The sequence below is a fragment of the Vigna unguiculata genome, chromosome 11 (assembly GCF_037176805.1).
Source record: "Vigna unguiculata cultivar grain cowpea cultivar isolate G323 ecotype 2 chromosome 11, ASM3717680v1, whole genome shotgun sequence".
Classification (NCBI taxonomy): domain Eukaryota; kingdom Viridiplantae; phylum Streptophyta; class Magnoliopsida; order Fabales; family Fabaceae; genus Vigna; species Vigna unguiculata.
This window is the reverse complement of record NC_140802.1, coordinates 6770789-6795473: the sequence shown is the minus strand read 5'-3', so window position 1 is coordinate 6795473 and position 24685 is coordinate 6770789. Positions and strand designations below refer to the sequence as shown.

At 33.9% G+C, this 24685-nt stretch overlaps 1 protein-coding gene across 1 annotated transcript; it reads left to right on the top strand.

Annotated features, from left to right (window-relative positions):
* Positions 1–4802: 4802 nt before the first annotated feature.
* On the top strand, positions 4803–17917 carry LOC114168702 (protein PAT1 homolog). The gene is made up of 5 exons (XM_028053610.2): positions 4803–5068; positions 5696–5847; positions 6375–6431; positions 11455–11518; positions 15105–17917. Exons 1-5 carry the CDS (start codon positions 5002–5004, stop codon positions 17405–17407), a joined length of 2643 nt encoding a protein of 880 aa, XP_027909411.1. The 5' UTR covers positions 4803–5001; the 3' UTR covers positions 17408–17917.
* The last annotated feature ends 6768 nt before the right edge of the window (positions 17918–24685 follow it).

The window sequence follows — 24685 nt, the reverse complement described above, 5'->3', positions numbered from 1 at the left end:
AACAAAATTATTTAATGCATTTAACATTGTTTTCTTAATAGATAACACATACAAAACCAACAAATATAGGTTGTCATTAGTTGAGATTATTGATGTGACTTTCTCGATTGCCTTTGCATTATAATCAAGTGAACGACAAAATAATTTCACTTAGGCTCTTGAAAGGTTAAGAGGATTATTTCTGACATTTGAGAGTGGTTCTAAATTCATTGTTAATGATAAATACATAGCTTTGATGAATGTCATTAGCATTGTGTTTCCTTAATGTTATCATCTCCTATGTCATTTCCACGTTCGAGAAAATGTGCAAGCCAAGTGCAAAATGTTAGTCAATTTTGTTGAGGCATGGGATGTTATCATGGAAGCATGGGAAAATGTCATGGATTGTGAACATGAGTCAACCTTTAGTCATTGTGTGATCACCTTCATCATGTTTGTAATTCATGGCCTTTATAGATAATTTCTTATAAGAAATACTTTATGAAGGCGTGGACAAACAAAGTAACACATTTAGGAAACACAACATCAAATAAGTATGTTTGCATTTGTTCTTATTTAGTTGTTTTTGTTAGATGTTTTACATTACTCTTGATTTTATTTGTATTAGGGTTGAGTATACTCATTAGATTATAAAAAAAGGTATTGGGAAGTAGTAAGGAGACATGTTAGGATGCAATTCATAACGACATGATCCTACAACATAATGAAATGAAGACATCATTTTGAAAAAAAAGTCTAAATTTGAGAAGTGGAACTTTTAAGCATACTAGGTGTAAAAGATTGGTGTGATTTATATCAAAACATGCTTTGACACTCATTGTTGAGGAGTTCGATCGTATTAGGCATATTGTAATTGATATTGAAAATTGTGATTGCATTTTGAGACGAACATATGGTCTATCATGTGCTTGTGAATTACAAAGATATGACCTTGGGTTATTCCTCTACCTAAAATTCATATCATGTGGAGTATATTGAGCTTTTCGAATATTTCATCAATTGAATCGTAGGCAGATTTATGCATTCAAAAGGAATTTGATCTAATGTTGAATCGTTTCAAAGAAGTGAACCTTGCAGGAAAGGTGACGATCAAACATGTTACTTGAAATTGCTTGTCCTGTTATGACATCAATGGTTATTCTATTGTATAAATTTAAAAGGAAGGGTGCATAAAAGAATAAAGTTTATCGGTCTCAAAGGTCTAAAAAGCGTGAACCTTCATATTTCGAGCATGTAAACGCCTTACATTCTAAATATGATACTTCTTCAGCAAAGAAAGACAAGCAATCTAAAGAAAAGGTGAATGCTAGATTTGGATGTATGCAACAAAGGCGAATATCTATGTTAGATCAATCTCATATGACTTGTCACCCTTAAATTGTCGATGTTGTTGATGTTGTTGTCGATGATCATTATGGGTATATAGACATTGTTACTTTGTTGGGGATGGGTGAAGATTTTTGTCCTCTAATCCGACATGATTTGTTTAAATAGAAGAATTAAAGAAGTCTTTACTAGTCGATTCACAGTCAAGGGTACTTTTTGCTATGTTTTATACTTCACTTATTATGTCTTACTTTTTTCTTCCATAAATATTTGTTTCGTTAATTACATACTAATATGGAGAAGTGAATGATTATACGAGATATGGGCTATGGTATTGCTAATTGATATAATGTCATCATAGTCTATTTGTCATCGGTTCAAAATATTACGATTTTCCCATTACGTACTACACTCTGATATAAGAGAATATCGATTAATCAGTATAGAACATGTTCATGGTTCTCATTTTATGCAGGTAAAGTGATTATTATTTTCTATCAGTAATCAATATAGTATTTTCATTTATTAATTTTATTTTTACAAGTTCGCCTACAAGAAAGTTGTCTTATACCAATGGTGGACATCATATCGTCTACCCATTGTTACCCCGAGGCTCGGCATGGTCATATGTTAGTAAGATGCAAACATTTGCAGAATTGATGGGCGTAAGGGTTCGTTTAGACAAAATTGTCCCACTATAAGCAAATGTAGTAGTGCTAACACATCATCTTGTGTAACAGTCATCTCACCAACATAAAAATGAAAAATCTTTGTCTCTTAATGCCAACATCCTTGTGTTATTCATGAACGTCAAGACCAACTAATGTTGTAGCTTCTTCAGCTTCACCATGAAGACCTCTTATACAAACAGATGTCGTAAGTCTCATTCTAGATTCACGTTGTGCAGAACTCTTATACAAACAGATTCCAACAAAAATTAAAAATAACACACCAAATAACTAAAAAAACAAAACCATAACACACCAAATAACTAAACTTAAAAAGAAAATAAAAGAAAAACAAACAAACAAAATAACTACAATTAAAAATAACAAAAGTAGAACACATCAAATTAAAAAAAAAAACCAAACCAAATTTTGATATCTAGGAGACTTCTTAACCGGATTTTGAAATCCAGTAGTTTCCTAAATCGTATTTCGAAATCTAGAACTTTCCTAAATCATATTTCAAAATCTGATACTTTCCTAAACCGGATTTTGAAATCTGACACTTTCCTAAACTGAATTTTGAAATCCAATACTTTTACAAATCAAATTTCAAATTTTGGTACTTTCTCAAAATCGAATCTCAAACTTCGGTGCTTTTCTAAACCCGAATTCAAAGTCCGGTATTTTCTAAACCTTATTTCGAAATCTAGTATTTAAGATAATACAAATTTCAAAATTTGATGCTTTCCCTCAATAAATCTCACCCTGCTACAAATTTGTAACCTATCAACCAAAATTAACTATCTAAATGTCATATTTGAAATTCTATTCACCCCCTGATTATTCCCAAATTAATAAGCAATAAAAAAGTAAAACAAAAAAGTGAAACTTACTTTAGGTGAGTGTTGCACGAAGAAAAATGTGCGTCATAGAGGAGATATAAGAAGGGATGATTGTGCTTGCGGGGTGCAAGGTCAAAGGAAGGAGGAAAAACAATCATGGGGTGGGGAGACACTGAATGCAAGGGTTGAGTGTGCGATGCTTGGGTAAATGTGAGGGGTTAGGGTTGTTAAGGGAATAAATAAGGAGAGAAATGGTAATTATGTTTTTACTAGTCAAAGTTAAAGGAGGTCATTTATGGTATTTATAAAATTTTAGGAGTGTAGGAAGAAAAATGTATGGTGTAGGAAAAAGCTCTCACTTATATCCATTTGAATATGATATTTTTCTTATTTCTATTTTTTTCTTCTAATTTTATTTTATATTTTATTCAGCAAAAGTACACCATTATGGTTAAAAAGACAAAAATATGTGTTTGCTACCATTAATGGTGCTTTAAAGTGATATAAATGTTTTATTAAAAGTAAACATTTAAGTAAGTATGAAACCTAGAGTGAGTGGTTGAAAAATATTCACAAAGGACACCACAAACACATTTTAGGGAGTTAATGAAATATTAAAGACTTGAAGCCATTCAAGTTATTATTGTGTATTATATTAGTTGATTAATGGGTTAAAATAACTTTTTATGCATGACTTCGTATAGGACACTAGTAAAAATATTGCTCACAATTCAAGTTAGAAGAAATGTAGACATCAAGTTGTGTCACTCTATCACAACATTTATCAAAATTGAACTGAAGTCGTGTCATCTTGGTATGACTTTAGATTAAAATGCATTGAATTTAAGTCGTATCACCTTTACACATCTTCAGTTTAAAAATGTTTTGCACTAAAGTCGTGTCATTTTGATATGATCTTTTCACAATGAAATCGTGCCAAGTTAACATGACTTACCCTTACTTCTAGTCGATGTGAGACTTTCAACACACCTCCACGTTAAAGTATATACATCTCGAGTGAGACTTGTCATTAATGGGTGGAACAATAGACCTAAACAACAAATATCATTATGATAGATTTTAACCCATGACTCTGATATCAAGCTAAAAAATGAATTTTAAGACTAATTCAATCCCACAAAATTTACTTATAAGATGAGATTTGCACCTATTTATATACTCTAAATTGACCTTATCTTTTAATCAATGTGAGACTTGTAACATAAAAATTGTTAGGTAACCATTTTTTTTTTACATATTTCACTATTCATTTTGATCTTATTATTATTATTATTATAAATTACTTATTGTTTTATGAATTTAATAATATTTTTATTTATTTTAATAATAATTAGCCTAATACATGTGTTTTATCGGTAACAATAATAAATCTATATTATTATCTATATCTATTCTTATATTATTATCTATATCTATTTATACTTGTATACTAAAAGATTCATCTTTTTGATATTTACATTTTTTTTTCAATTTTATTCTTGGAGTGACATTTTTTTTAAAATTTAACTAAATAAAAAGTATGTACAAATAAATCAAAACTATATATAAAATTGTAAAAATTATTTATATTTACTTTTATAATTATAATTTTACTATTATTGTTATAAAAAAAGTGAACACTAAAACTCGTGTTTCATTCGTATAAAGAAAAATAACAAAGGTATAATTATCACAAAATATAAAACATAAAAAATAAGAAAATAGTTACAAATTAAAGAAAATGTCAATTTTATTTAATTAAATTATTAAGAAATGTATGGTTAATTTTAAAACTATATTGTTAAACTTAATTTCAAATAATTGCAATTTCACCTATTTTTGAAATCATATAACTAATAAATATAAAAACAATAAAAAAAATCTTATGTTTTGGTATCTTCCCCGGAAAACTACCGAAACAAAATCTCACCAAAAATGTTCCCTCAGTTAAATTAAAAAAAAATTAGGTACGCTATCTCAACTATAACACACCCTCTCTCTCCCTCTTCTCTCTCTGTGGTAGGGTTCTTCTTCACTTCCCTTTCTCAACCCAAAACCATTCTTCAATCTCTGCCATGACCTAATTCACATAACTCTCCGCACACATCACTTCGCGAAGCGCGTTCAACTTCGCCTCTTCACCGTTCGCGTTTCTCTCTTCCTTCATGGATGGCTTTGGTGCCGCTGCTCCCAGCACCGATGATCACAAATCATTAGGACAAACTTCCAAAAGTTCGTTTCTTTTCATTATTTTGTTATCTTCTGTTATGTTTTTACTTCCCCTGCGTTTTTATTTGTTTTCATTACGCGCTTGCTGTAATCGCTTCTTTCGAGTTTTGTGTTCTTTGATTCTGCTTCTGCATGTAGATCTGGTTCTACTTAGGAGTTTGATCGCGAAATAAAACGGGGATTAAACTATCTGCTCTGAGTTTCTATTTCTTTTTTTTAATATGTTTAGCTCACTGCAGCACAATGAGTTCTTGTAAGGTCTGAACTAAAATTTAGATTTTGCTAATTTTGAAAAGTTTATCCTGCTGATTTTAGAGTCCGAATTCTTATTCTTTTCTGGATATCTTTGGTTATGCTGTTGTTGGTTCCTTTAGTAGGTGAGTGTAGTGTATATCAGTAATGTATAACTCTGCCAATAAGATTGCAAATATGCTATTTCATTCAATGTTCTATTTGAGAGCCTTGTTTTTGTATGCTCATTGAAGATCTTGTGACCTTTCATCATCGATTTTTTGTTTTATATGGTGTTTAGTTTGTGTTTCGTATTGATGGGATTTTAGATGTGCAAACTGTGTTTTGTATGTTACAACTGTTGAAATCTCTTTGATTTGGTTTTCTTCTTTTATGCAGATGGTGAAGTATTTGATGCATCACAATATGCATTCTTTGGGAAAAATGCTGTTGAGGGAATTGAGTTGGGGGGTTTAGAAGAGGAAGATGAATATAAGGCCATGCTTGCTGTGGAATTCAACGAGGAAGATTTATTTCTCAATAAAGAAGAGGTATTATTCAGTCTAATTTTGTTTCTTTTTCTAAAATTTAAAGTTGGTGGCAACAATATGTGTAGCTTTTTACAAAGTTAACTTATCTGAGTGAGACTTGCACTTAAGTGAAAACAAATATCACACTGCGTCATTTGAATTGCCAAAACTGATATTGATACCTAAATATTGAGTGCTTTCTCTAAAAAATGATGATATCTTAAATAGTTACCACAAACTAATTTCATTTGCATGATCACCCCAAACATAAACTTTTTGAGTAGTTGATGTAGTCAAATGAGATGGTTGTGAATCGATATTGCATGAAAGCACTTTAATTTATAGTTGCTGTCATTCATGGCCATTTTTAAATTTATGTTGTGTTGCCTTGGAATTTTTAGTTGTGGTCTACTTAATCTTTTGCTAAAACATTATATTTGACTTTTATCTAGTTAATCTCAATTCTTAGTCAATGTGGGCATAACAAATTAATTTTGCAGACAAGATGCTAGAATTTTGTCCAGCTAACTTACATTTCCACATTGCAGGCAGAGGATATAAGATCACTTTCTGATATTGATGATCTTACTACAACTTTTTTAAAGGTAAGGTTCTGAAACTGTGATATATCATGCTTTCTCTGGATGCTGGGGAGTATTCAATAAAACTCTACATATAGGTAGAAGTATTTTTATTATTTTATAGTAAAAAATAGGTGAGATAACGTTGAAAATCAGAATATAATTTCTGCATTTATTGCATTAATAATAGTTTGTCGGTGTATAATATTTGATTTAGAGAAAACGGAATATTTTCTATTTAGGTATAGTTAATTCCACAAGTCTATACAAACTTACATCTGCTGTGTTTTCAGCCACAGTTTCAGTCCAGTTTTTCTGTTTTCTGTCATAACGTGGTATCCAGAGTCCCTAGCAAAGGCATTCCAAGAAATGTGCCTCTGTTTTCATCCTTAATTGTTACCCTTCTTTTGATGACTTGGTTTCGCTCCTTTGGAGATTTTTTTTTTTGACACAGCCATGGATTGATGTGACCAGTTTGACATTGGCCATCAACGACCCAATCAATTGTCAACGTACTCAGATAAGGCCACTGCATCTTCATCGGAGGTCTGATACGGGATTTGTTATGTGCCCATGTGTAGTGTCTTTTTTGATTGCGAAAGTGGTGTAGGATTGCCCCACTTTAGCAAACATAACCCATTAACCCTCACCCCAACTCAATTTGACATTGTTTTACAGATAGTGTTATCGATATTGGATAGTGCAAAATATTGGAGACCCCAAAAATCCTTTATAAAGTTATAATGGAAATCATATCGAGTTATAGCAGAAACATTTGGTCAAAAGAAATATGATATATGCATTATAGAAAAATACATAAATACAATTGTTATGTAAAGTAATGATATTATATCTAGAAATTCAATTGTGGAAGTGAAGAAGAAAAGAAAAGAAATTAAGAACGTAGGTGACACTTGGCAAAAAATAAAAGCAGACATGCAATTTGCTAATGACGACTGACGGCAGTGGGCATGGGATGAAGGAGAAGTCACAGGTGTTATTCGAATATTAGGTTAAGTATAAAGATTTTATTGGGCCATAAATAGCCCAATTTTTATCTAAGTTATTTGGGCTTTAAACCCAATAGAACACACTAAAGAGATCAAATCTCTTGTGCCTAAACTAGGGTGTTTTCACAAGCGTTGCTGCCTCAGCTGAAGAGTCTTCTTTTCCATGTTGCTGCTGCTTCCATAGGGTTTCCTTTGCCTTTTCCATCATAGTTGTTCTGCATTCACTGCTCGTTATCCAAAATGTGTTTGCCATGGGCTGCCATGAAAAACCCGCATTGCCACTGTCATGTTGTGGCGTCAAGTAAAGTACACACAATATCTTCCATGGGCTGCCATGAAAAACCCGCATTATCACTGATTTTCAATAACACTTTTGACAGACAGTAAAGTACACACAATATCTTCCATGTGTTGTTTTTCTGTTCCAATGTTTTCCCGTCCCGCTTACCATGGCTTTTAGTGGTTCTTACACTCCCTTTTTCTAATTTCCCATTTCCATTTGAGAAACCAACTGTTCAAACTACCACCTTGGGCTTCTAACATCACCCTATAGATTGTTTGGCTCGTGTATCAACATAATCTTTAGTAGTTATTGCTTGTGCCAATGAGAGAAGATTGACGCTCAATTGTGCAATGTGATCAACCTACCCTCCTTACTATCAAATTGATCTTTTCCCTCATGTGTCACTCGTAAATTTGTTTGGACCAAGGTCCAAGCTCTTGACACTTAATGCTTGTATGGAATTTGTCAATACTTGATGACCTTGACCATATATCTGCATACGTTGGGCAAGTTTGTATTGTGATATGTGATTATAATGAACTCTTACCTTTCGCATCTATACCTGCTAGAGCTAAGAAAGAGTTGGAGAACCATAGTGCATTCTTTAAGGTTTCTTTGTATTTTTTTATTTTATTTTTATTTTTTGATCAACACTTTAAGGTTTCTTTATGATCTACCATCAATGCATTTTGCTAATCATGACTCGAATCTTTAGTCACCCATGCCCCCTATGATGACATTGGGCTCTTCATTTCTTCAAAGTCCATCAAAGGTTACTACTATAGAGATCCTTAGTCCTATGTGGAGGATACATTTGCCCTTACCTTTTGAATTACTAATTTTGGACACCTTTAGGATGGGACGTCTCAATCCAAGAGTTGTCCATCACATGAAAAATCTCATGGCTTAAATGTGGGACTGGGGATGAAAAGAAACTAGTCTAGAGGCCTTGATTAATATCTCCATAGAACTATTTTTTTAGTTTTTTCAACCTCCCAAATAGGTTCCTTGGAATTCTTCCTTCAAATCAATTAAAATAGGTCCCCTACTCTCTTCCTCCAAATCTTACAACTTAGTCTTCTTAAAGTTTACCAAGTGAAATGCTCTTCCACTTCTCCCCATAGGTAAAACCAATTCATCATTGGTAAATTTAGCTAACACGATCTTACATTACTTTGCACCTAAAATAAAGGTGTACACTTGTAATCTATCCTTTGGAATCAAATCTATTAAAGGCATGTATTCAATCTTTTTTATAGTAATTTGATACTACTAGTCCATAAAACAATGATTGCGAGAATTATATCTATTTGCAATCGTCCCTTCATGATGATTTGTATATAAACAAGTCAAAAACACGAGAAAGGAGGGTTGAATTATGTTTTAGGACTTTTTAAATTTTTGCCAGGTCAAAAACATTATAAAGGAGGGTTGAATTATGTTTTAGGACTTTTTAAAATTTTTGCAAGTTAACATAATTATATGTCATTAGACAATAGTTTGACTTGACTGATGGATTGTCCAAAATTGCTTTTCAAATTTTCAAAAGTGTCCTTTTAAGATTAGTTACTGTTCATTAACATGTAATCTAAATAGTTAAGGGATAAGAATTTATAATGTGTTTTTATACTAATTCGTATGTTAATAAAGATTATGTTCATTTCTCAATCAATTGATTTTCACTAGTAGTTGCTTGATGGAAATGGTATTATTTGGTCCTCAACCATGCTTAGCTAAAGCTGAGTATTATTTCGAACTATTTGGAACGTCACCACTAGTGTTGTCAAACTTGAGGATCAGAAAGACAATAAAAGATCATAACTCGAGGATCGTAACCCGACTTGTAAGAGTCACAATTATAAAAAAAAAATCCATAAACAAGTGTATTATTAAAAATAATAAAAATAACTCAATAATAATAACTATAATTATTATAATAACTATACTGTTAATAATAATAATAAGTATAACTATTATTATAATAATAGTAAGTTTAAGTAGTAAAATATAGTGCATTAGTCGTGTATAAAAAGAACCAATGAGTGTGGATGTCAGCACAACAACCACTCGAGTTGCTTGCAAAACAACTGAGGCAACTACATCACTAAAAGGAACCCTTAAATAAACGGAGGTGGGAGAGCAAAATAAAAAGAGAGAACTAAAGGCTAAGCATCACAAACTGCATGACGTGCGAGGGCGAGGGTGATGAGCACTAGTGACTCCAAGAGCGGCGAGGTCGGTGACTCTGGGAGCGGTGAGGCTAATGACTCTGAGATTGGCTAGCATCGATGACCCAAAGAGTAGCGGCGCCAAAGAATGTAACCCTAGGCAAGAGCATTGGCCTTCTCATGGGTTGGGTCGATCAATCATAGGACTAGAAGGATCGACATGGCCTACAATCCTCGGTTCAACGAGTATCCTTGCATACTCACTCCGATCTGCACTACTTACAATCTGCCCTTCGTGTCAACTCGCTTGGTGCTCCAAACTTGCAACATTGTGCGAGTTTATGATCTTGCGATTTTATCAATATTGTCACCACCCTTTGCTAAACATAAGATATTATTTGGAATGCAACTACTCCTAGCTAAGATTGAATATTCTTTGGAATACCACTATTCCTTACTAAGACCGATTATTCTTTGTAACACGACACAACTGGCTAATACTTTCTTTTTGACTGTGAGTACACATTGAGGTTTCAAGACACATTAAATGTTCTTGACTGAACATTGACGTGACTTACTTTGCAACCCTGATATCTTTCCTATTCCAGAGATGTTGTTTGCATGAAGCAACTTTCAACATGTTCTTCAATATATCTTTAATGTTGACAAGGTGTTGCATGAGTTTAATGTATCTCCCAAGTCTGATGTCATCCACTTTAATGTATTTCTTAGAAAGTGAACTTTAAACCTAACTAGTTATCAAAACTCGGTTATGGTAGCACCATGGTGGAAACTGGTGGTGGCTTTGTAGCCTATCGCCATAACAAGGTGGTGGCAAAGCAGGTTTCTCATGGCGGTCGCTTTTTCCGTTGGCCGGTACAAAATGAATATGGCAGAAAAGGTGGGGTAGTGGTGTGGAGAAGAAATAGGGGCATCAAAGTGCGGAGAAGACACCTTACTCTAAAGGGGTAGCACACAGAGAAGAAACTCTACTTGTAAGGCTCAACACTAATGCTATCTTTTCTGTCTTCCGTTGGGTTTAAGCTCCAGTTGATACTTTGTTAAAAATAGGGCCAACCCCAATAAAACTTAATTTAACCTAATACCCTAATAGCCCTTGGCTCCATTCTTCTTTAGTGTCAATGTAGTTTGCACATATGTTGCTGCCTATCCTAGCTCGTTGCTGCTCATCGTTAGTAGTTGTTGTCGGTCACACCGACATAATATCATTACTTTTGCATTACAATTATATTTTTGTATTTTTCTTAAAAAATGCATATATTATATTTCTTTTGACCACAATTTTTCCACCATAACCTGTCATGGTTTTAGTTATAACTTTATAAAAGATTTGGGGTTTTCGATATTTTCCGTTATTTGATATTGATAACATTGAACCTAACCAAACATCACAAAGTCAACTTGTAAGGTTATAATCTATTCCCTGTCCTACATGGTTTCAATTAGTGGTTGATTTTATATTTCAGTTTTATTGTTTTGAAAATAAACCCATTCTCCTTTGGTGATCATATATTCTATTCAACAAAATTAGATATTAAGTTTTTATTTATTTATTTTTATTTCAGTTGAACAAGGTTGTTAGTGGACCAAGAAGCCCGGGAATTATTGGTGAACGGGGATCAAGAGAAAGTGAGTAAGCAATTGCAATAAATTTGGCTAATTGTTGTTACTTCTCAACACTTATCATTTTCTTTAAATTTTATAGTTTTTAACACTTGAGGTTCTTAGTATTGCATTTCAATAGTTTAAATTGTGATGGCAAACGATAATCTTGTGGTGTCAAAGGAAGAAAATGTTTGTTACTTTCTAAAATTATTTTCTTGTTAATATGACGATAAGTGGCCTTAACAAAGTAAAGTAGAAATTTTTTATTGGAAAGCAAAGTATTCATTATATATTAAAACACAAAATCCTATCTCATTTAATACATTTTTTAAGTAATTAGAAGCTTTTAATGTATTTATTATATTAAAACGCAAAATCCTATCACTTCTAATACATTTCCGGGGACCCTTTTTAGTTAGGCCTTTTATTATAATTTCTTTGAAGTTTGTCTTAGATTTACTTGATGTCAATATACTGTACAGAACAAAATTGGAAGAAAGAAATGAGACAGCATCACATTAAGAGACTATTTAGAAGTATGAATATAATTTAGTTGAAAGAAAAAAAAAATTGTATATTAATTATGTTTACAATCAATAATCTCCCTTCTCAAGCGTAAAGATTAAAAAAGGGAAATAAAAGGAAAGAACAAAAAGTCCATGATATCCTAAAAATAAGTATCCAATGATATCTTAAAGATATATCACACGTCTGAACAATTCCCTTCAAAATGGTGAATGAATACCATTCATTACCAAGGAATCTAGCACTAGGAAAGCCCCTTAAGGAAGACATCATTTACTTGGTGCCTTGTAAATTTAGGTATATTTACCTTCACGGTAATCACCCGGCACATTTACCTTCAGTTTAATGACTCCCACCTTTGATATTATTTTCCAATGAACTGATCTTCAACTTATATTTCATTGTAACTTTCATCAGCTTCTTTCTTTGAACTCTAAGACAGACTCAAATTCTAGAATGCATTCCCACTGAAATTGAGAGCTGACAGTTAAGTATTGCATTTTGTGAAAGGTGAAAATTGACACAAAGACCCAATGGCTTTGAGGGTGATAGCTCTTGTACCCATTTTTATTTGAGAGATAGCCAATTAAGACACACTTGACAGCTCTTGGATCTAACATAACCATAGTAAGGGTGCAGAGGGAAAGCATGGCAAACATGTTCAGCTAGACCTTTTTTTGCATGCGAAACAACATCGTGCTTTGTAAGGTATGTCCATGTCACATGTACAGTCATTAATAAAACTTACAAGCCATATAACCTTAGAAGCGGATTCTGTAACAAGTTCCAATAGAAACGGATTCTGTAACAAGTCCCAGTAGTCCTAATATAACTTGACAAACATCATACTTAGAAAGATTCAGCAAATTATTATGCAAACAAATGTGGAAATAGAGATGTAAGTTAATTAAATGGAGGATGTAAACACTTGTGATGAAGGTATATCGAGAAAGTTGGCCATGTTTCTGAGGTGGCCAGATGACTGGAATGCATCTCCTTTATTCTGGTGCTGTCATCAAATGTATTTTGTTTCAGGAAGTATATCACATCTTGCCTTTATTAGCATTTAGATTAGTCCTCCTTGAGAGAAGGTAGATACAATGAGGCTGAAAAAGTTTCTGACTAGTTCAAGGCTTGAGTAAGCTTATTTCTAGAAATCAAATTATTAGCCAATTTAATACTTAAAGGATGTTGCAAAGGGAGAATGAAGATTGGAGTTGGTGTTGTTGGTTTGATGAATTGGGACATGTTCTCCATTAGGACTATGAATGGTTTGCAAGGTACTTTGGAGTGGGATGGGAAGTAAGCAGGAAAAGTAGTAATGATCTGTTGTCCCAAATTCAATAATCCTAATACTTTTGGGAAATAGAAATGGAGATGTTAAGGAACTCATACCCTTCACTTCACAGTGAAGGAACATGATCGATGGAGGCTTGTGGAGTTGAGAAGGGTTTGGAGATGGTCAATTTCTTTCTAACAAAAGGCTTTAATTTTTTGTTTTGACACAAGGTGGTCTCGAAATAATGTATGTGTGAATGGTGATGACGAACAATGCATGCTGGTGCCAGGCAGTTTTAAAATAATAGGCTAAAGATGTTGCATATGACCAGTAGTTCTCAGTTCTCCTCACAAAATAACAGTAAAAGTTACAGAAAAGGCAGTCATACTCTGACTTTTCGGATTTGCTGCTACTCAAGGTAGTCAAAATTGAGATTATGTGGTTGGGATTATGAAGGACTCACAGCATTGTAAATTGTGGGATCATAAAACAGGTCACTTCTTAACATAAATCACTAAAATAAATCAGTGACAACTATGAATGAAGGAGAAAAATGTGAAACCATGAGTGGTACACGTCTCCACAGCTTCACTTCTGGCATGATTGAGCAATTGGAACAACCACAACTGATTAGGTTTTCCTTTAGGGAAGGAAGTTGCTTGGTGGACAGGAAGGTCGGAAAAATGTAACATTAACTAGGTAGTTAGTTATGTGAAACCAATTGTGCATGAAAGAGAACAGTTTATTGGGCTTGGGTTTTAGCCAAAAAACCCATTAACTCAAGAATAGTTTTGTGTGACATAGAACCCGAAATCCCAAAATGTGACAAAACAAAACCATGATTCCATTCCACTGTTTCCATGATCTTCAATGACAATACCTACACTCTTTACAGCTTTGTCAATGAGAACCTTGTTAACATGCATTTACATTTAGAGATATTAAGCTGTGTACATGCATTGATTTATATGCAAATCTGTTGGCTTCTGCTGCAAGCTATTAATGTGATGATCTTTTAAGTGGGGGAAGTTCCACCCGTTATAGAAGGGGCCTGTAAATGTTAAGTCAGTAACATATTGCTTGAGAATTAATTGTGCTATTCTTGGTTCTTTAGAAGTAATCACACTAATAGATACAAAGTTGTGCAATATGTATTTATCTATGAAGCTCGGACACGTCTCTTAAATTGTGTGTCCTTTTGTCTAACAAGTATTGAATACCGGCACACGTACAACACATCGGTGAAGTGTCTAATTCAAAAGACATTTTTTTGTCTCCAACATAATTTTGACTCAACAACTTTATATTAATAAGGACAAATACAATGATTTTCTAAAAACTCAAAATTATTGTATAAGTTCCTATTATGATTATAGAAATAAGTAACAAATCCTACACAATCATTATGTATGATTTTGAATACATGAATCTTGATTGTCAATTTAAATAACTCATAATGATCTGATGTATAAATCCGTGTCCCTGTGTAGTGTCTGTGTTAGTATCTATGCTACATATGTAGTTATTGAGGAGATTCCTCTGGTTTTGTGATAATGCAGGAGGTCTCTAGTGTGTGTGTGTAAAATTCTTTTGCATTTTAACAATGGTGTAAAAAACTCAAAGCAAAGCATCAATAAGGTTCTTGAGAATGTATTTGGTTCTAGCTTAACAATTTTTTCACTTCCATTAGATGATGCAGATTTACTATCTTGAGTGAAATATTTTTGGTTTATGAAGGATCTATCCTCCATTTCTTATCATGCATTTTTTCATTGACTGAAATATTTATTTTCCTATATTTGACAGATTCCTCTGCTTCTGAATGGTCACAAAGGGATGACGTTCCCTACTGGTTTGATCAGCAAAGCTATGACAGTGAAGGGCAAGGATCTCAGGATGGCAATAGATGGTCATCACACCCCCATTCTTCTCTAACTCAGCTACATGACTCAAGACCCTTGTACAGAACATCTTCATATCCTGAGCAGCAGCGACAGCTGCAACACCAACTCCAACATTGCTCTAGTGAACCCGTACCTAACTGGTTTGATCAGGCTTTTTATGATAGTGAAAATACTGAGGATGGAAAGCGGTGGTCATCACAACCACATTCCTCTACTGCCCAATTACAAGAATCAAAGACCTTGTATAGAACATCTTCTTATCCTGACAAGCGACCAGAGCTTACTCGGTTTTCTAGTGAACCTATTTTGGCACCAAAATCCTCATTTACATCGTATCCTCCACCTGGTGGTAGGTCCCAACATTCTTCCCCAAATCACAGTACAGGTCACTTGAACATTCCTTTTCATACTGGTGGAGCTCAGGTGGCTTTACCGTCACAAAATCGTTCACATTATTTCAATTCTGCGCTACAGTTGAGTGGACCAAAACATGAATCACATTTTAGTGGAAATGTGCGCCCATTTACTACTAGCTCACCTCTAAATTATCGAATGCAGAATCCCTGGGTCAACCAATCTGGGTTGTATTCTGGAGATCATCCAAACCTCCTCAGTAATATGTTGCAGCAACAATTACAGCATCAGAGTGGATCATTATCACCTCATTTATTGACCCAATTGCAGCAGCATAGACATCTTCATCCCATTCACAAACCAGGACGCTACATGTCAGGTTTCCAATCCCATTTATTGAACCCTCAGCTTTCTTCTGGATCATCCATGGTTAGCAAATATGATCATATGCTTGGTCTTGCCGATACCAGAGAACACAGGCCAAAATCAACTCATAAGGGTAAACAGAGTCATCGTTTTTTGCTACAAGGTTCCGATGCTAGTAGCCAGAAGAATGAAAGTGGTTCACTACAGTTTAGGTCAAAATATATGACTAGTGATGAAATTGAGAGTATTCTTAGAATGCAGCAAGCTGTGACTCATTGCAACGACCCCTATCATGATGACTATTATCACCAAGCTTGTCTTGCTAAAAAAGATGGGGCTAAGTTGAAACATTCATTTAGCCCAACACAACTAAAAGATGTTCCCGCACGAATCCGTGCCAATCTGGACACCCCTGGTTCTTTTCAGGTGGATACTTTAGGGAGGTTTTCATTCCTTGCTATTCGTAGACCTCATGCTCTTCTTGAAGTTGATCCATCAAATTCTTCCACTAGTGGTAGTTCTGAGCGAAATATTTCAGAGAAGCCCCTTGAACAGGAGCCTCTGTTTGCAGCCAGAGTCGCAATTGAAGATGGTCTTTATCTTCTTCTTGATGTAGAGGATATTGATCGTTTTCTAAAGTGTAATCAACTACAAGATGGTGGGACTCAATTAAGACGAAGACGGAAGATCCTTATGGAAGGACTAGCATCATCTATCCAACTCGTTGATCCACTGGGAAAGAATGGAAGCAAAGTTGGGCTTGGTGCTAAGGATGATGTTGTTTTCTTACGGTTAGTGTCTATACCCAAAGGGCGTAAACTTGTGTCTAAGTATCTTCAGCTACTTGGTTCTGGTAGTGAGCTTATGCGGATAGTCAGCATGACCATCTTTCGTCATTTGAGATTTTTATTTGGTAGTCTACCATCCGAACCTGAAGCTGCCTTGACTACAAGTAACCTTGCTAAGGTTGTTTGTAAGTGTGTTCAGGGAATGGATCTTGGTGCCCTAGGTGCTTGTCTTGCAGCTGTAGTTTGTTCCACAGAGCAACCTCCTCTACGCCCCCTTGGAAGCCCAGCTGGAGACGGTGCCTCCCTTATTTTAGTATCTGTTCTTGAGAGGGCCACTGAACTTCTTACTGATCCCCATGGTGCTGGCAGTTATATAGCTAATCGTTCATTTTGGCAGGCCTCATTTGATGAATTTTTTGGCCTTCTCACAATGTATTGCATGAATAAGTACCAGAGTATCATGCAATCACTGCTTGTACAAGGGACGCCTAATGTGTCGGGAATTGGATCTGATGCTGCTAAAGCAATTAGTAGGGAAATGCCTGTTGAACTCTTGCGTGTAAGTCTTCCTCACACCAATGATAACCAGAGGAAATTATTACTAGATTTTGCTCAGCGCTCTGTGCCTGTGGTTGGATTTAACAATTATACTGGGAGCAGTGGGGGTCATGTGAACTCAGAGACTGTGCTTAGTTGATAGTTGATAGTTGTGCTGATCTCATCAACTGTACAACCTTGCGTCTGTACTTGTTGAGTATATATGGAGCAATCTGAAGTGGAAGTTGCTTCTGTGGCAAATTCTCTGCCCCTTCTGTATATTTATCATAATGCCATAACAATATGGTTGCATTGTGATATATCTGCAATCAGGCTCTCCGTGTATCATGATATATTCAGCTTGATCTGTTCCCTCTTGTCTTTTCTTTTTCTCATGACAGGGGAGCTTACTTTGTTACTGTGTGGCTGGTATAAACTCTTAGTGGTTAGCCTGTACAGGTTTAGGCACATTTGATTCCCATGTTCCCTTTCTATTATATATACAAGGCGTGGGGTGGGGTGTATTCAAATTTACTTCTGATAAATAGGTTACCATTCTGCTGGAAATGGCTCTGGGTGCCATGAACTTTACTGGGAAAACATGTTTAAAAGTTGCTGGTGTACTGAAGAACATAGGAACTAATGTGGAATAAATTATGTTGATGCATAATTTTATCTCATCATTTCCTAAATTAACTTGCTGATATGTTTTCTTATAGCTTCCCTCATTTATATATGATTTACCAGAGCCATTGAATTTCCGATTTTCTTGATTTTGGTTCAAGTTTCTTTGGAAATTTGGAGGTTCGTTATATGCTCCTGCTTCTTTCTTTACGTGTTGCTAAGCTAATTTTGAGGAAAGTGTGACTTTATTTCTGCTGATTCCGATTTATAACAAGAAAGGTAAACCTTTCAATTCAGCGAACTCCGGTGAATATTTTAGGTTTTTGTATGGTAGCTGGACGCTCTCTCGTGAAAGACGAAGAGGGCTTTTGTTTTCCGGTACCATTATATTCTCAGAAACAATTTTTCTATAGATCTGTTTGATAATTTCTTTAAAGAGAGTATTTTGTTTTAAAATTAAAGAAAAATAAAGATAGAAAGAAAGAAAGGAAGTAGTGCAAATAGGTAGTCATCATACTTAATACTTTCTATTCTCATGCGAATATTAGACACCACCTAATTCCTTCTCATGGGAATAGAAATATTTTAAATTGTAAATTGGTCATTTTTTCTGAAAATATACATATTGAAAAATATTTTTTCATACTTACACAATGGAAGTAAACATATTCACTCTCATTTTTATGTCTCTGGGAATAGAAATGATGGCATGAAATAAATACTCTAAAATAATTTAAGATTCGATATTGGGTCAAGGATGCATCTATAGTGTGAAGTCATGAAACTAGAAGTAGAGGATGGTGCTTGTGACACCCACGATTTCTTCTTATATTTCTATTTATCTTAAAATGACCCATCTACTTTCTTTATTCATTATATTATACTTTTGAAAAAATAATGGTTGCCCTTTTGGATGTGTAATATGTATCTATAATAAATTAGTTATGAATTGCATGACTTGGAAGAAACATTTTCATTAGAAGCGTTCTATAATAAAATTCTAATTTTTGAAGTTATTTGTGAGAAATCGCCTCTCAAGTTAAAAACTACCATCTAACTGTGTTATCAAACAATATATGCGAAAATCTTTAAAAAAAATTTAAAATACAATTCAACCTCTCTTTCATATGTTTTGACCAATTTTTTACAAAATGTCTTTTAATACTACATCAATCTACATAATGGATTTTTTCATCTTTTTTTTACTACTGAGTTACATGTTTTTTTATTTTCGATTGATCCAACTTCAACATTTGAAGACTTTATCAGCACACCAATCAACTAGTAACATTTCTTTAGTGACACCCGTTGGTAATTTATTTACTTGTCTTTCTTCATCCCTGACTCTGATGCAATTAATCACATGTCTCGTAATCATTCTCTTTTCTTTTTCTTAACTAAAACTACAAATTTACCTTTTACAATTGCAGGCAATGGCTAAAAAATACAAGTTTATGGCATTGGTATTATTTAACCCCTTCCATTTCTTGTTTTTGACTTTGTTCTTTATTTCTCTGATTCCCCTTTTGATTTACTGCATCTTTTTCAATTGGCTAAATCCCATGATATTATTCTCATATTCACTAAAAATAATATTATATTGTAGGATCCGATGTTGGGTCACACGATTGACATTGGATGTGAATCATATGTTTACTATTTTTATCCATCATCATCAATATGTGCATCAACGATCTCTTCAATGATGATGCATGCAAAATTACAATATCTTGAGTTAACAATTGTAGAAGATGGTGTCAAGTTTGAAATATTTGTGTACTCTGGATTTGTGAGTCTTAATAAACAAACTTTGTCTCCTTTTCATTGGGGTCCTTCCCATATTTTGTTACTCCTTTAGATTTTAAATATTTTGCTTGATTGATAATTATTCAAGATGTACTTGAATTTAGTTGATGAAGAGTGTATTATAACTGTAACGTCCCATTTAAATACATAATCTAATAAAATAAATGTCGCATACTTAATAATATCCAAAGAGCACGAAATTTGGGGTGTGAGAGTTTTACAGTTATCCAATCATACCAACACTGAAAACAGAGGCATTACATGGTTTGGAACAAAATATAAAAGTTTAACAGTGGGCCAAAAGACTTGCCCATGAGTAGGGGATTACAAAATAATTAAAACTCTTCAAACATGGCCTCAATAGTGACTCAAATACCAATCCATGACCATCAAGCTGCAACATCTTCATAGTCACTGCGCTCAACAGGGGTTCCCATGTTTGCTCACATCAATAAATTGATGATCATCGCAAAAGGAGAAAACCACACACGAGACAAACACAAGCAAGAAGAAAGGGTAAGCTAGAGTAAAAAGATTTTATCATACATCCAAGCAGGCAATTTAAAAGTCAAGAATACATATCAATCATCCAAACATGTGATAGCAGACAAATGCAAGATCTAAGACTCAGTTATCCGGATACATATAATTAGTTAGATTCACTGGATGCTTGCACTTGTGGTGGTCTCTACTGCTTTGCAGAGCCATTGCCAATGGATTTCACCCTACCACGCCCAAGGTAACCTTCAAACATCTAAGGCCATTATCTTGCCAGCCAAAGACTAGGGTTTCCTGCTACTCTCACCACTCGAGTCAGTACGCTCTACTTAAGACTAATTGACTTTCTAGAGCTTCAGGATGCAATCCTTACTTGAATCCTTACTTAATTATATATTGAGGCACCACCACAAAATCTTACTAAGAAGTTCGTGGAATTCCATCCATTACCTGAGGTACCACCATGAGCTCTCATCAAGAGGGTCATGGAATTACGTCCTACCCATACCACAGCCATGTCTCACCAACTTCATGCATATCAATCTCATGCCCATTTATAACCAATCATCCAATCATAACCGCTTTTTATATTCCTAATATTTTTAAGGAAACTAAAACACAATTTAGTATATCCATACATGTTTGCTTCAGTGATAATGCTTGTGAATGGTTGTTTAACAAATTTTAGCAATTCATGAAATTCAATGGTATCTTTTATTAAACTTTGCATCCTCGTGATCCTAAAAAAATGGAATGGTTGAAAGCAAAAACAAACATCTTATTGAAACTACTTGGGCACTTTTTCATAGTCATCTACCTTACCAATTATTGGGAATATTGTCCTTGCAATATGTTAACTCATAGTTGTAGTCATTTGTCCTTAGTGATCAGTTACCTCACCCTGTACTTTTTCGTCATCGCCTCTTATATAGTTTTTTAGTTTTCTTACACCTTGTTAAAATAATTTTTCTCTTCAATCATTCAAATGTCTTTTCAATAGATATATTCACTCTAAAAAAAGGTATCATTGTTTCTCTCTTGATCTTAGTTTTTTTTTCTTGTCTTTCCTAATGTCTTTCTCTTTGTGTCTTTCCATATTATATTCTTTCTAACAAAGACTTATGTAGTCACACCTTATGATATTAGTGACACGTGTTTTTGGTTTCACATGCTTTATACATACCTTACACATGGTTGAGATAAGTTTTCCCTTTAATCATTCAAATGTTTCTTCATTGGATATCAACATTATAAAAAGGGTATCAAGGTTTCTCTTCTGATCTTAATAGGTACTTTATGTCTCTTTCTTTGAGTTTGTTCCTTGATATGCTCCAATTTGAGGAAAAGTGAAAAATAGAATAGGTCTTAAATAGTGTTATTGGAAAGTTATTACATGTTGTAGTTATGAGTTTGTTAAAGCAAAAATGCAACACCTTGATATTTTAATTGAATGCTTTAAAGACAACAGAGTATAAGGTTTGAAGAACATGAAGAACTTTCGTTTGACATATACTAGTGCATGTGCTTCATCTGGTAAACGATAGAGTACATGCCAAGATTCACTTCGTGTGATACACAAATGAAGATCAATTACACGATAAGCACGGATAAAAAATTTTAAGTTGAAATGAATAAGGAGAATACTCTAAAAGGTTAGGTTTGTGCTATAGAGAATGTTTTTATCATCTATTGATGAGAGATTTGCACCTAATTCCAAAGCCTCATTTAAATATCTCTTTGGAATTCGAGCTAAAGCTAAAATATTCGTCAACTTCATTTGACACAGACGTCCCCACCCTGACCAAGCTAATTTGCCTAGTATAATATGCAGTTTTATCACTCAAATAAGTAAAAAGATATGCAATGTAGAGAGATAACTATTGTCAGCTATTAGAGAAGTTACATAAAGAAGAGAAGAGAAATTAATGTTGCATGGGATGAATTTAATGCTTCTTTACATCAAAGCTTTTGTCTCATCCTCATCCTTATTAGATTACAGATATAGTTGTACTCGCTCCCTTACCATTTTTAAGTATTAATTAAATTTCATACACAAATGAAATGAAAGATATTATTAATCTTTCAATGTCAAAAAGGTGCACAACATAAGGGAATATGCAATTGAGTACATGGAGTTAAAACATTTTCTTGTGAAAGAAGTGTACAATAAACAAAAATATTAAAGAGTAAAAATAATCAAATGTGTCTTAAAAAAATTATTTGATTTAAAGAAATTGGTGATTGTTCAAAAATAGTATTTAACAATAATATTAAGTTAAATGCACATATTGTATATTAACAACATTGACAAAACAATAGAGCTTATAAATAGATGTATAATAATTCTCAAATAGTTTCTTCAAGTATTTCAAAATGACAATAAAATGTTACAAACAATTTCCTCATTTATTCATGAACTTTGTTGTTGCAAAACAAATATACTATCATAAAAGGTGAAAAAAACCTTACTAAAAAAAATTTCCTCATTCAAAACTTATAAATTTTAAATAAATTAGAATAATAGTTATAAATTTAAATCACACATAGTCATCTTCCAAACTTACTAATTATTATCATCAATATTAAATTCATAGTATTCTCTTAATCAAAGCAACATTTACATACAAACCCATGACCACCAGAGGACTGATGTATTGACTAACACTCTAAGATTTTGCATCGGTCAGTGCTCAATCACTTTTATTCCCAAGAGTTATAGTTATACCATGTTTGGGCCTTCTCCTGATTCATAAAACATGATAGGGTGAATTCTACGTCTAACAAGTTTGACTATTATCGACATTATAGACAAGAACCTCTCTCGATGCTCATAACTAGTCCTCTACATCTATTTGATTCCATGTACTAGTAGAGTCGGGATAATCTCAGTTAAATCTCTATCATCAATACATCTCATACCAACCTTTATGATAGCATCTCCCATTGGAAATAACTACCTTATCATCCTCTTCTTATACCAAAATATCGCATTTTCACAACTACTTAACAAGATATCACACTTGAGCACACAAACATTAAGAAAAATCAAGCATTTTTCATAACATGAAATGGTGTCCTACAGTAGGGGAGGGCGCCCAATGCATTGAACTCAGGGGCTCACTGTAATGTGTGGACCAAAGACGTTCAAGCAACATCCAACATAGCATACCCCTAGAGCTCACTAGGAAGTGATCGCACAACGTGACACCTAATGACTTGTTGTTTGGAGCTCTCTGACTTTAAATCTTGAAACCCACATCGAGCGCTTTTATACTACCACCCAACGTCACACCAAAATTTGTGCCAGAATTGGATTTTTGCAGTTTGTGCAATTGGCTCCTGATGGTATTTGTTATGTTTAGGGACGTCACACTGGTATCTGTGGGTATCTACAGATAAAACTCGTAACAGGTAGGAAATAGATATTGAAAATGGATATCCGCGGATAACGGGTACGAGTATTTTTTATACTCGCATGTTAACGGGGTGGGTACAGGTATCATAGTATCCGTACTCGTGGATACCCGTACCCACTATACTCTAATTTAAATTAAAAAAATTATTAAAACATTATCACACATTGATTTTAAATGAGTTATTTTTTATCAATTGGTTTTAAAAAATCTTCATTTATTTGTAAATTGTCATTCAACACTATTTAAATAGAATATTTGCACTTTGTTTGAAATTTATAAATGTTATGCATTGTATTTTTACTTGATTTATGATTAAAACGTGTTGTTAAATATTTTTTTTTTATAAATACCCGCGGGTATTTGGTATCTATGAATATTTGTGGATATTAAAAAAATATGTTGGTATCCGCATAACAGATACCCGAACAGATATGGATACGGGACGAATATTTATCCAGCAGGTAGAATACGGGAGAGCTACTACTCGTATCCTACTCGCTCGGTTGACATCCCTGGTTATGTTCTATTCTATTTGAAAACTACTAATTTTAGTGCAAAACACAGGTATATTATACCATCAGGAGCTACTTTTCCAAACTTCAACAATCTCATTCCAACCACTCAATTTCAACATGTATCTAATAAATCACATTTGGGTTTCATTAGTCTAGATTTCACCATTTAATAAATCCATCAACATCAAGTTCAACAATGCACTATCCAAATTCATTTCCATATTTAACTTGCAGATGTAATTTATTTACTGTAACAACAAATCATACAAAGGAAATCAACTCTAACTTCCCTTAACTCGATTGAAGCTTTCAACACAACTCTAGCCTTATTTTCTACGTTCCTCCAAACCCTAAAGACACAGAGATTATTGGTTTGGTGATCCAAACACACCCTTGGAATCTCAGAAGGTCTAAGGAATCTAGGGAGCCCGTTACAATCACATGCAACACCCCTAGGGTCACATGCATGCCAACCCAAAAATTTCTCTAGAAGAAAGTAAAATTAAACTTACTCTGTGATTGGAAACGATAAGTTCAAATTGAAAATCCCGTTGCAATGAGCTCCAAGGCGTTTTTGGA